We start from the raw sequence: 14523 nt of genomic DNA, 5'->3' as shown, positions 1-14523 counted from the left end.
CCTAAAAAATTGTCTTAGACCTGGATTCGAACCAGGTACTTGGTGGTTACTATAAATATTACTTTACCACTTAGACATTTTTATCTTTGTGATAATGCTTACTAACTAAATTTATTAATTCTCTTTTTTTTTCTTCAAAGTTCTTAATCTTATTCCTCAATCTGAGTTTTAATAAAGCTTCTTCATCTTCTTCCCCAATTTTTCTTGCAATATCTTCTTCTATACATCTATATAATTATGATTGCATTTTAGATGAATAGGATCAGAGTCAAAGAAAATTTAACAATTCCTTGGACCATATACCGTCCGCTCCAACCAATAGATATCCTTCATTATTTTGACCATTCTCAAGCTCTACTGTTACGTGAAATCAGCAAGCTTGATTAGAAAAGTGTAAATTTCAAATCCAATGATGTGTAATCTCATTAGTGTGCCAATGAATATTCAAGAAGAATCGAATAATAGCTTCAGAAAATAAAGTGTTTTTTCTCTAGTTACCTTGTTTCCATCATCTACAAAACTAACAACATTATTGGCATTCATAACGATGTCTTCTCCAACTGCACGAGTAAGGATCCCTTGCAAAACATAAGCCGTGTGACTGGAAGCCCACGTTCCACTGCAGGAGTAACAACCCAGATCTGTAAAATCAATTTTTTCTCCTCCATTTGTAGAATATTTTAGAAAGGATTAAAACCCTAAAAACCCTAATCTGTAATCATCATAAAATTCATTTGTTCCCCTCCATTCTTTTAGAAAAATCAAGATCTACAATAACCCAGATTTCATTTTGAGTTGCTATTGCATGTTGTAGAGATTATTTAGAAGAGATTACGGGTTGATTTGCTTGGTTGGGGTTAATTTATGGGTTTAATCTTTTTGTTGTGGTGATTTTTAATCTTTGTAGAATTGTGTGAGAAAGAAAGAAGTTTTCAAGAAGATGAGAAAGATTAATGGACTTTAGAAGCAGATGGGAAAGATGAACAGTCCAAATAGATGTGACTAAACTTGAATAAATAAAAATCATTAGTTTCTTTAATTAATTTTGTTTCACGTTATTTTAAAAATATTAATGACTTAGGATTCTTTTCTTTTTGTTTATAATAAATTTGAATGAAAAAATATTAATGACTTATCATTAATAAATAAAAAATATTAATGACTTATCATTCTTTCATGATGAACACACGCCACACGTACCAGCCACGTCAGATTCCAGCAAGGAAAAGTTAACGCCGTTAGTAAAAATTAGACGGAAAGGACTAACGTGGACCTTTTTGAACAATTATAGGACCACTTTGACACTTTTTAAAGATAAGGGACCAGAATGGACCTTGGGGTATACTTAAGGGACCAAAAAGGGTATTTTGCCTAATTTTAAATAAACAGTTCAGGCAAAAATTAGGGATAATAAAGTAAAAAAAAGGTCACTATGCATCCTCGACAAAAGGAAGATATTACAAAAAAGGAGAATGACTGCCTTTGCAGATAAACCTTCGGTTTTTGAACCATCATGAATGTCAGTATTACAATAACCAAGGTCTTTTGGAGCTTAAATGCATAGTTAACTGAGCATAGGACTGGAGAACATCACGAAGAAAAGGGTGGGTTAAATAAATTTTGAGCCATTATCTTTTGTTTTTTAAAACCGTGAACCAGGCCACATTACAACCCTTAAAAGTCCTAACTGAAGCATGGTTAGTTCGAAAGCATACCGTTACCAAAAGACATCCCGACTCCTTAAGGTCTACTATAACTCTTGAGTTGATATCACTTTCTTAAAAAAAAAAACTCTGTTTTACTCAAAAATGTTTTTAAACTCTCAAGACAGACGTATGCATTCGCATCTTATGAATTTCATCGTAAAGCACACTGGTCTATATAGATTCAAATGTTTTAACATCAGGGAGAAGTTGCATGGGGCATGGCTAATGGCTAAAAAATCCTACCGATAGTCGAAATAGCTTTAAAAGCATATCAAAGAAGAAATATCTCTTACGCCTGACTCGGATGGCTAGTGTATACACCAAGGCATAGCCCGTTGTCATCCTATTTATCTGGGGAAATCTAATCAAGATCCATGGAATATCTCAAGGACTCTGAATAGCCCATGGGGCAAGTCCATTACCTGGGGGCATGTTGCAAAGGTCACTTCATATAAGATAGTGTTAATACTATTCTCACATCCTTTCTAGGAACCTTTTTAGGTAATTTTCTCTAAAAAACGTCTCTTAAATCCTTTCAGGCAATCTTCTTTAAGACATGCTCGAATATCTATTATCCTTTCTAGGAGCCCTTTTCAAATAGTCTTCTTTAAGACACATCCTCTCGTTCTTTCTGCAAACCTTTCCAGGTATCTCTCGTCATCTTCAGAAATCTTTTCAGATAGTCTTCTCTAAGACACATTCCTTTCTAAGAACCTTTTCTAGATGGTCTTCTGTAAGACATCTCTTAACTTTTTCATGTAGTCTTCTTTAAGACATCCCTTACCCTTTTCAGGCAATATTCTCTAAAATATCTCTCATCCTTTCCAGGAACCTTTCTAGGTAATCTTCTTTAAGACACCCGTCAATCTTTTCAGTTAGTCCTTTTTAAGACATGTTCAAATTCCTCTTATAAACCTTGCCAAACTTTGTTTAAAGTACATTCTTCTTCAGGGCGGTATCCCATCCTTTCTATGATAATCTTCTTCGAAATGTCTTTTCCTGAGTTTTGTTTAAAACACTACATTCCTTAAAATAGTCTTTGTCCTCTATGAGAATCTTTTGACCTTCTTTGCAAACGTGCCTCCACGAGCTTTGTTTAAAGCACAATCTTGTTCAAGACAATCTCATATCCTTTCCCGGAACCTCTTCAGGTAATCTCCTAGAAGACATCATCTCATTCTGAGTATTCAGTGAACTTTTGTCCATCGGACACGACCAAGACGCATGACTAATTCTGAAAAGCATCTACTTCACATTCAAATCAATACCTAACATCAGGGAGATTGGGTTAATCAAAGGCGATCATTGCTGATAAAGATCCCTGAACCGGGGGAACCATATCTAGGGGGTTCTCCTAAACAGGGGCAAAATATCGAGGATTATAGGGGCATACACTCAATGATCCTATTTGACTAGGGCATATCTTTCAAGAATTTAAATACTGGGGCAGTGCATGTCAGGTTCGTGGCATGACATGGTAATATTCGAGTTCCCTCTAAGGATATTTCCTTCAGGATAAATGTTGCGTCTCTCAAAATTTCTGATACTGGGGGAAATCACGCTAATATCACACAAGGAGCATTGCTGCATAATTGGCCTTCCTACGCCTGTATTATTTACGATCTGCAATGTGGGATCGTCATACATACATAATTCTCATTTATTTTGAGAATCTCATTACATGACACATGCATCACGACATTGCATAAAACTAACGCTGCTTTTTCAGGTCACTTCATAATCAAAAGGATGTTATCATCCAAGTACAGTGCAAATACGATCGTATCAACAATTTAATGTTAACGCTCACATATACGATCCCGATGCTTCATTCCGAGCCTTTCTTCAAAGGCAATTCAGAAACAATCAAAGAATTTCTTACCTTTTAAGGTAGTCTTCTCCAAGACGCTTATCAACCTTTTTAGGTAGTCTTCGCTAAGACCTTTTATCCTCTCTAGGAGTCTTTCTATGTCAATCTTGTTTAAGACGTTTCATATCTTTTTAGAAGCCTCTCTAGGTAATCTTGTTTAAGACGTTCCATATCTTTTTAGAAGCCTTTCTAGGTAATCTTGTTTAAGACATTTCGTATCCTTTCTAGGAATCTTTTTAGGTCAGTCTTGTTTAAGACGTTTCATATCTTTTTAGAAGCCTCTCTAGGTAATCTTGTTTAAGAAGTTTCATATCCTTTCTAGGAATCTTTTTAGGTTAGTCTTGTTTAAGACGTTACATATCCTTTTAGGAGCCTTTCTAGGTAATCTTGTTTAAGACATTTCATATCTTTTTTAGGAGCCTTTCTAGGTAATCTTGTTTAAAACATATCTCAACCTCTTTAGGTAATATTCTTCAAAAAATCTACCCAATCTTTTCTAAAGACATCTTGCGCTTTCAAAGAGTTTCCTCATTCAGTCTTCTCTAAGACATTTCTCCCCGGAGCTTTGTTTAAAGCCTAATCTTCTTTACATCAGTCATTGATATACCCTGTTCAGGAAACCTCTTCAGGTAGTCTTATGTAAGACATTACTTCATCTCTCAAATACAATCCGAACGAGGATTCACACACATCTCAAAAAGGTTAAACAAATTCAATGGGTGATAAGGAGATAATGCGTTGGAGTTATCATACATACATACATACTCATTTACATACATGCAACATCTACATGTGTAAACATTCATACATCTACAATGCATACGCATTTACAAAGCGATTTTCTATACAGGTAGACTTGCCCGAATCAGGGCAAGTGACTCCTATTGGCGCAGGAAAAGCTTGCTAGCACTATAGCAAATTGATCACGATTAACTGCAAGTCCTCGCTATGTAAGTCTCAGGCTTTAGCGAGGCGATTATCTTTCGCACATTAACTGCAAGGTAAATTTAGGGGTCTTCCATTATTTAATAACTCTCCGATTCGAAAAACGTGAGACCTGCGTATTCTCACGCCATTCAATCAAAGGTAATTAAATACGGGCAACTGTCATACCCCAAAATTTACCCGATATGGTCTGACAATTTATTAAGGGCGTTAAAAATTAGGAGCCATAGGATTTAGTATACCTATTATTAAATTCGATCTCTTATAAAATGCCATTAAAAATTGAGTAAAACAAAATGGAGGGGTAAATAGCAAACTTTTGAAATCCAAGTTGTTTTGAGTCCTTTTGTTTCCCATCATTTTTGCATTTTTCTTTGTTACTGACTAAATATCATATATAATTCATTTTTGACTAATAAGGTCATTACATAACTTTTATAGTTAATTAATTATGAGATTTATTAATATTATTTGGTTTATTGTTCTTATTGATATTTATCGTAGGAATTAGCATTAGTCTAGATAGTTAGTATTAATCTTGATAATAAGTATTATTAGATTTACTAAATATTAGTGTCAATACTATTATTAGTTAATAATGTTATTATTAAGTTAATATAATTGGGCAAGATGGGCCGGATTAGTTAAGTGAATCTGGACCATGGATTAAGGGTTATCGGGCCAAGCAGGGATCGGGTACGGACCGGGTCCAACTGACCCGGGTCTTGTTCATCTCCCCCAACCTCCAGCTAAACCCTAGTTCCATCTCTGCGCAGCCGCCGCAGCCCCTCTCTCAACAAGAAACCCTAATACAATCTCAATGCCCAAGCATGAATCAAACAATCTTAAATGAAATCAAATCCAAAATTAACAGAATCAGAACTCAATCAAATCCACAAGATCACATCTTCACAAATAAAATCAAATCTTAACATAATAGAAATCAAATAATTTTTATTATTAAACAAGAATCAAACATTACAAATCTGAAGATTATAATCGAATAAATGAAATCCAGTTTACAAAATCTGAATCAAATCATAAACCTAATAATCTAATCTAATATTTCCTAACTAAGATTTAACCTAGACTATAAAACTAAAAGAGAGAAATTAGATGAAGAGGAGGGAAAAATTTCGGAGAAAGATCCTTTGAAGCTAGCCGCCGCAAACCCCAAGAGCTTGGATCTTCAAGTCTCGAACCTGCAGAACAGAGAAAGAGAGGTCAAGGAGGGAGCTAACACGTTCCTGAATACAAGAAATAAGGTGAGATCGAAACTTAGCTTAGGATTTTTGATGCATGTAATTCGTGTTTGCTTGATTTTCTGGAAATGTTAGGATTGGGTTCGTGGATTTAGGGCTTTTGAATTGGGGAAGGATTATGTTTTTCTGGGTTTCTGGGTGCGTTTTAGTTGAAGGTTTGAAATTTCCGGTTGAACATCAACCGGAAGCTGGGATCCTACGGTGGTTCTAGGGGTGGTCCGGTGGGGTTTTCTGAGTCTCACGGTGGGTTGATAGGTTATAAGGGCGGTCGGTGGTGGCCGGCGGTAACTTGGCAAGGTTGTTTCTGGGTTTTTTTTGAAGAGAGAGGAAAACGAAGAGAGGGGCGAGGGTAGAGAGAGAAAGTAAATAAAAAATGGAAAGGATTTGTCTGAAACTGGTGACTTACCCCTCTCCCTGGCCGTCGGATTCGCTCCACTTGGCCTATCATGGCCATTTGGCAGCATCATGGAACGTGATTCCATGTGCTTCCTTATCGTACGCCCTCAACACCAACACATGCAGACTGTTTGATCAGTCTAAGCTCGAATCTAACGCTTCTGAATCCGTTTCCTCATCATCAATCCATGTGCTACACCACACCGAATCACATGGACCCTGAGACCAATTGGGCCTAAACCTCTGCTGTTAACACTCTTTCAAATTGCTACCTCTTAACAAAACACACCCCCTATACAAAATAATAAAAAAATAATAATATAAATAACATTTAATTAATTAATTATGTGAAATTTTAATTATTTAATTATTTGTTCTCCCTTGATGATTTAATCCAACTTTCTCCTCGAACCGACTAAATCCATTAGTCGCAGTAGACGAGAAATAAGTTTTGATCATTTAATATATTCATTAATAATATAATTGATTTTAATTTATTTATTAATAATATAATTGATTCTAATTTATTTATTAACGATATAATCGATTCAAGTTTAATTCTCTCCTCGACCCGACTAAAGCTATTAGTCGCATTAGACGAGAGATAAAAAAAATATATAAAAAAATTAAAATATATTTAATTTGCTGCCCGCGACGATCAATCTATCGATCTGAGTAACCAGCAATGCCCCATAATTCGTTAGCTATACTGACCAAATCTATTGGTCATCGCATCTAACGGTGCCATATCAAACCAGGGTTGTACGCCCAAATCTAAAACACACTAAACCACGATACTACGGATTTTCATCCTTTCCAATCAGGCAATTCAAAATGCCTTTCAAATCACAACTTCCAAAACTACGACAGGCCATTCAAAAAGCCTTCAAACACTTTCATAATCAATTCAAAGGCGTACAACCCTGTTCCCGAACTACGTTGACTCTGATTCTCCATAAGGAGATACGTAGGCACTTGGATAACCAAGGCGAGTCCCTTTCCCTAAAATCTCAATTTTCCCCTATTCACTTCCTTAGCTATAAACCTAAATTTTAGCCATAAACCTTCATCTTTAGATACAAACCTTAGGAAAGGGTTGAGGGTGCCTAACACCTTCCCTCGACCTGATTATAATAACTTACCCTGATCTCTAAACTGCGTAGGGTTTCCTATTCGCCCTTCAGAATAGGTGGCGACTCTAAAACCTTTAATTTTTAGGGCAGGTTGCCACAGCTTCGACGGACCAAAACACCTTATCATAATCGGACATCCCAAAGTCGACACTCGCTAACTTCAAACGAAGTGAAGAAAGAGTCGTTCGATTATCGGTAGTTAAAAAATTATCTTTAATTCCAAAATTGCCACAACACCAAACACCGTTACTCCAACCCCATACCGACTGCAAACACTTTTTAAAATAAGATATTGAGTAAAGATCCGAAAACTCCTCCCTTAAGTTAGTTTCCTCCTACCACTTAGCTTTCTAAAGTGGAGTATAAAAACCTTTACCAATATCAAACTTACAAAAAGCCACCATATGATCTTTGAAGGAAGCGGAACCTATGTTGATAATATCCTTCCACCAAAAAGATTGAGAAATAAGATCTTTATCATTAATATCTCCACAAAACACCTTCATGGAAATATCACCATACTGAGCTCTCAACACATCATACCAAAGATTCTCGTTGCCTTGCAAAATTCTCCACTCCCATTTATTAAGGAGAGTTAAATTAAAGTCGAAAATATTTTTAATTCCTAAACCCCTCCCCCAAATCACTAGGAAGAGACACCTTCTTCCAACTCACCCAATAAATCTTTTTGTTGCCCTCTAAACCACCCAATAAAAAATTACCGTGGATACTCGTAAACTCTTTAACCACCTTTGTCGACATTTTATAGAAAGACATAGTGAAGACAGTTAGAGAGCAAAGAATCAACTTCAATAGAGTAATCCTACCACCAAGATTAAGATAACGATTTTTTCAGCCAGATAAACGTTTCTTCATTTTGTTCAAAAGAGGGATCCATGACATATAATTCCTCGGATTCACACCAATCGGAATTCCAAGAAAAATAAAGTTTCTAGCTTCCACACCCTACAAGAAAGAATATACGACGCAACTTCCACAAAGTTTCTATTAGTATTAATACCAATAAATTTTCTCTTGTGATAATTAATACCAAGCCCCGACAATAATTAAAAAGCTTTCAAAACCGATTTGATAGCCCGGACATGCTTTCAAGAACCTTCCCCATTCAACAACGTATCATCCGCAAATTGAAGAATATCAACAATACACCTCCCCTTAAAGGCAAAACCGCAATACTCCCCAATCTCTAAAGACTTCCTCACTAACCCCGTTAAACCCTCCGCAACCAAAACAAAAAGGAAAGGTGAAAGATGATCATCTTGTCTCAAACCTTTCTCCACCTCAAACTCCTTAGTAGGACTACCATTAACCAACACGAATGTTTTGCTTTGGAAAATCAGAAAGTCCATCCATCTTCTCCAAACCTCATTTTCTCCATCATAAGTCCTAAAAAAATTCCAATTCATTTTATCGTACGCGTTTTCGAAGTCCACTTTAGAAAGAAGACAATTTCCCTCTCCTTTTTGGCATAATCTACCACTTCATTAGCCACCAAAACTCCATCAAGTAATTGACCATCCGACACAAAAGCACTTTGACACGGAGAAATAGTGGAATTCAACACCATTTTTAGTCTTCCCGCCAAAAGCTTCGCAATTGCTTTGTACATACAACCTACGAAACAAATAGCTCTATAATCATCCAACAATACCAGATTTGGAGATTTCAGAACCAAAGTTAAAAAAAGAAGAAGTCACCGCCTTAGACAACGCATTTTCGTAGTGAAAATAATTAAAGTCCTCTTTAAGAAAATAACCAACATTTTTTAATGAACAAAAATGTGTACCCATCCGAAACCGGTCTCTTAGAATTTCCACAACCCAAAGCATATTTAATCTCTTCCTCTTAAAAGGGATTTTAGAATATAACCTGACAAAATATTTAGAATATGAAAATTAAAGTGAGTAAAAATAAGTGTGTCTCCTAAAATCCTAATCTATAACGATGACCTCTAATCATTCATAATTAGAGAAAACAAATCAAAAACGATGTACCAAGACAATCAACTCAACAATTTCAAACTCAAACATCAAATCATAAAGAAAAATAAGATCAGTATAAAAGACACCAACCATGAGGAAGGAAAAGCTTTTAAATATGTTTGATTCTAATTTTGTAGAAGTCAAAATTGATTTTAACATATTTGTGCTCTTATATATATATATATATATATATATATATATATATATATATATATATATATATATATATATATATATATATATATATATATATATATATATATATATATATATATATATATATATATATATATATATATATATATATATATATATATATATATAAAATTGATTCTTTTAGATATTATTTTCATTTAAAATTAAAAGTTTAAGTTTTTATTCTAAATTTTATTTTATATTTAAATTTATTATTTAACTCAATAAATAAATATAGCTTAACATAAATCATTTTAACAAAATCAAGTCTCTAAAAATAATAATTCGTAACTCCAGAATTAAAGACACATTTTTATCTCATATCTCATAAAGATTTCCTCTTAATGTAGAACAGCGTATCCATACATACGACCGAGTACGAGATGAAAATGTTTGAACAAATGTAAGAGTTGAATTTTATGTAAACTCTAATAACCACAAAAAGTCAACTAGTAACACCCAGTCAACTATTTTCCAATCTGACCCATTCTCTTCTTGTTCACACATCACACACTATATATTACAACTCACACACTTTCCTTATTCAACCATCAAACTAATCAACAACAACAACAACACAAAACTTCTTCAACACAAACAACAACAACAACAAACATCTATCTAACCTTAATCACATAACATGGCTTCATTAAAAGTATCATCTATTCTTTCTTCTTCAATTTCAGCATCTTCCTCAGAAAGAATCAAATCCTCTTTCCATGTCCCAAAACTTCCTAAAAACATTTCTATAGCTCCAAAAACAAGACCAAGCAGAAAGCTATATGAGGAATTAAACGGTCAACTAACACACACAATCCCAATAATCATCCAACAAAATGATTTTCACTCATCCAATAAATCCTCTCTTTCTCCATCATCTAAAACCAAAACCATTACTCAACTCTATGCTATTCTTGAATCCGTATCCGACAGAATAGAAATGCATCAAAACATCGCCGAACAACACAATAACTGGAACACCCTTCTATTAAACTCCATCAACATGATCACTCTCACCGCCTCCGCCATGGCAGGTATCGCAGCCATTAGCGGCTCAGGCGCGTCTCTTCTAGCCCTTAAATTATCTTCCGCACTTTTGTTCTCAGCTTCAACGGGTATGCTAGTCATCATGAACAAAATCCAACCTTCACAACTGGCTGAGGAGCAAAGAAACGCAACAAGATTGTTCAAACAGCTCAAGTCCCAAATCGAAACCACAATCGCATTAGGCAATCCCACAGAGAAGTATATAAAGGATACAATCAAAAAAGTTATAGCACTTGACAGAGCTTATCCTCTTCCTTTGTTAGGAGTTATGATTGAAAAGTTCCCTCAAAAATATGAACCTGCAAATTGGTGGCCTGCAAAAAACTCACCTAGAAGAAGCAACAAGCAAAATAATGAAACAAAAGAAAAAGGGTGGAAGAAAAATGGATGGAATGAAGGGTTAGAAAGTGAAATAAAAGATGTGTTACAAGTTATGAAGAGAAAAGACATGGAAGATTATGAGAGATTAGGAAACTTGGTGTTGAAAGTTAACAAAACATTGGCAATTGCAGGGCCTTTGCTAACTGGAATTGCAGCTGTGGGGTCCACTTTTGTTGGCCAAGGTTCATGGACAGATATGATACCTGTTATGGCTGGAGCATTGGCTACAACTGTAAATTCTTTTGAGCATGGTGGACAAGTTGGGATGGTTTCTGAGATGTATAGAAACTGTGGTGGATTCTTTCAAATGATGGAGAATTCAATTCAAGAGAATATATTAGAGGAAGATGAAGAAGAAAGAGAGAATGGAGAGTTGTTTGAAATTAAGTTGGCTTTGAAATTGGGAAGAAGTTTGTCACAATTGAGAGATCTTGGTAGAAAAGCAGCCTATTCTCGTGTAGAGGGAACTAATGTTGATGAATTTGCTAGCAAGCTGTTCTAAGTATTTTTGTTTTTTCTTCTTGATCTAACTTAACCATTCTTTGAATCAATTATGATTATTTCTAACAGATTCATCGGTGTCCTTTTGTTATTTTTATTTGTGTACATGTGCTTGTAAATTAATTAATTTTGACCAATTAAAATCGAGAATTTATTGATCAGTTGACTAATCCAGGTCAAATTATTACAATGCCTCATTGTCGTTATTTGTTTAGGAATTCTATAACCGAGTAGAGTGTTTTCTAAATAAAATTAAGTGTAAAATCAATGGTCTTCAAAATAAACAATCCTACCTAATATTGTTATACGTAGTTGGTTTTAAACCCGAATAAAAGAAGAGAGTTGTGTTAGACGGTTAATAACTAACATAAAATTTTGTCAAATTTTTATGTCATAGATGAATTACGAAATCATGAGAATGCTAGGTCTTATTCCGTAAAAAAATAAGTTATATGGCTCGAGTACAATGTCAAGAGAGCAAGGGCCGATGCATCGCCACCTAGGTGCAGTGTAAAACAAGTAAGAGTTTCCACATTTTTGTGAACATGTGTGCGTAAAGAAGTTAGTTCATGAGTATTAATCGTTTTGGAACATGAAATATATGCATGTTTATAGGAAAATCTATGGATATACTGGACACTACTGTTAGAGAAAGATCCATTTCACGTGCCTACAAGAAACTAAGTGGACGGGGAAAAGGAAAAAGAATTAGATACCCCACGATTTAATCTTTGGTACATCAAAAAAGTTAGATCGATAAATGGGGTGAGAATTATTGTAGCCAAAGAGTTAAAGAAGAATATTGTGGATGTGAAAAAAGTAGGAGATTAGATCATAGTATTGATATTCTGATATTCGTAGTGAAACAAGAAACATTTAATATTATTAGTGCTATCGCACATGATCAGGTTGGATTAACACAACACCTTAAAGTAGAATTTTGGGAGGACTTAGAAGATTTATTTCAGGATATACTCTAAAGAAAAAAATATTTTTTCTAGAAGGGGACCTAAATTGATATGTAAGGAGCGTAACAAGAGGTTTTGGGAGTGTGCATATGAGTATGGTCTCAGGAAGGTTAGTGCAAAAGGTAAATCCATCCTAGAGTTTTCGTCGACTTTTGATCTTACTATACTTAATACATGCTTTTAGAAAAGGAGATGATAGTTTTATCAAATATAATAGTGAGATGACTGAGATAATAAAGAAAGAGTACATAAATCTCCGGTTAGAATTTGTCTTTCGGTGATGTAAATCATTACTCCAGAGCTCTAGAAATTGCTTCACCATAAAAATTTAATCACAAAATGTTCACCCCTCTTTCCTATGCATTTTCTCTTTAAATAGAAGAAAAAATGTGTCAGAAAAGGGTTCCATTGCGGCCACGGTACTCCCATCGTGCCACAATGTGCCTTTTAATATCTTACCTGCGATGCTTTTCATCACGCCTATGATGTGTGACTGTCACGCCCACAATTTCTTCTACGTCGTTGTAAGGGGCATCTTATCGCACAAAGGGTGCTCGAGCCACAAAATGGGTGACCTTAAAAAATTATGACCTTAAAAAACTGTGAAAGCATATCTCGGCCACGCCCCTTACAAACCTTTCCAAATACACCACAAATTATTCAACTAAAGAACAAAAATTCTTAATAAGATATTGTTTGATTCAAAACAAGAACCTTATCAATAATTTTGTGTTATTTAAATTTAAATAAATAAATTGTTGAAGTATATGTTTATTATTTATTAATTGTACACGGTCAATTAACAACAACTCTGTTTTTTTCTACACATAGTCAATTTAGATGATTATATATAATATATTATACATCAATTTGAAAGAATTAAACAAATAAGAAATAAAAAATAAAAAATAAAAAACAAAAAAAAAAACAAAACGTTGATTTCAGAAGAGTTTGTTGGCGAATTCATCCATCTCATGTCCTTCTACATACATGACAGGAAGTAGATTTTGAAGCAAGTTCTCTCATCTCCATTACACTTCTTCCCAATGACAAAGCCATTTTCATTTCAAACACTTCTCCATTTTCTCTTTCATTCAAATCTCTCTCTTCAATACTTTCTTCAACCATCTTTTCTAAAACCTCAAAATATCCACCACAGTTTCTATACATTTCAAACACCATACCAACTTGTCCTCCATGCTCAAAACTATTAATAACAGTAGCCAAACCGCCACAAAAAACCGGAATAAAATCTACAAAGAAACACCCTATAGCTACAGTTCCTGTCAATAAAGGTCCTAAAATAGCTAAACTCTTGTTAAACAATAATGCAATATTTCCAAGTCTCTCATAATCCTCAATATCTTTGATTCTTTTCTCTTCACCATTTCAAATATCTCCTTCATTTCATTCTCCAACTCCAAATTCCACCCATTAATATTGCTCTCTATCTTATTGTAATTTTCTCTAGTCATTTTCCTATGACATGGCCACCAACAAGAAGCTTCAAATTTGGATGGAAATTTCTCAAGCATTTTTCCACCCAACAAAGGAAATGGATAAGCTTTATCAATAGCCAAAACTTTCTCAATTGCATCCCTCACACCACCTTCACTATGATTATCATTAAGTGAGATTTTTGTTTGGATTTGTGAATGAAGCTGTTTAAAGAGTCTTGTAGCGTTCCTTTGTTCTTCTGCAAGCTGTAAAGGTTGGATTTTGTTCATGACAAGTGACATTACAGTGGCGGCGGAGAACAATAGAGAAGAAGATAGTTTCAATGGCAAAAGAGGTTTATGTTCATATTCAGAACAACATGCAATAGAAGACATGGTTGAAGCTGTGAGTGTTATCATGTTGATTGAGTTTAATAAAAGCAAGTTCCAATTGTCACGTTGATGTCCTATATTGTTATGCATTTCAATTCTGTCGCAAACTGTTTCTAAGATTGCATAGAGTTTAATAGTATGAGTGTTAGAATTTGTAAAATTATATAAATTTTCATCAATATTATTTTCCTTAATTACAATACTTTTATAAAATGCTTTTTGATATGAGAATAAGGAAATTCTTGGTAGTTTTGAGAAATTGATACCGCATTTGATTCGATTGAATG

The 14523-nt window shown here is 34.5% G+C and overlaps 1 protein-coding gene and 1 pseudogene across 1 annotated transcript; one reads left to right on the top strand and one right to left on the bottom strand.

Moving 5' to 3' along the window:
* The first annotated feature begins 10069 nt into the window (after nt 1–10069).
* On the top strand, nt 10070–11507 carry LOC131599901 (probable F-box protein At4g22030). Its single transcript, XM_058872141.1, has one exon. It carries the CDS (start codon nt 10151–10153, stop codon nt 11438–11440), a length of 1290 nt encoding a protein of 429 aa, XP_058728124.1. The 5' UTR covers nt 10070–10150; the 3' UTR covers nt 11441–11507.
* Nucleotides 11508–13348: 1841 nt separating this feature from the next.
* On the bottom strand, nt 13349–14239 carry LOC131598039 (probable F-box protein At4g22030; annotated as a pseudogene).
* Between the last annotated feature and the right edge of the window lie 284 nt (nt 14240–14523).

This window comes from Vicia villosa, linkage group LG4, assembly GCF_029867415.1.
Source record: "Vicia villosa cultivar HV-30 ecotype Madison, WI linkage group LG4, Vvil1.0, whole genome shotgun sequence".
Taxonomy (NCBI): Eukaryota; Viridiplantae; Streptophyta; class Magnoliopsida; order Fabales; family Fabaceae; genus Vicia; species Vicia villosa.
This window is presented reverse-complemented; position numbering and strand designations above follow the sequence as displayed.

Bases quoted from the DNA above. Each gene is read 5' to 3' on its own strand.
- LOC131599901 (XM_058872141.1), top strand. From the start codon at position 10,151: ATGGCTTCATTAAAAGTATCATCTATTCTTTCTTCTTCAATTTCAGCA.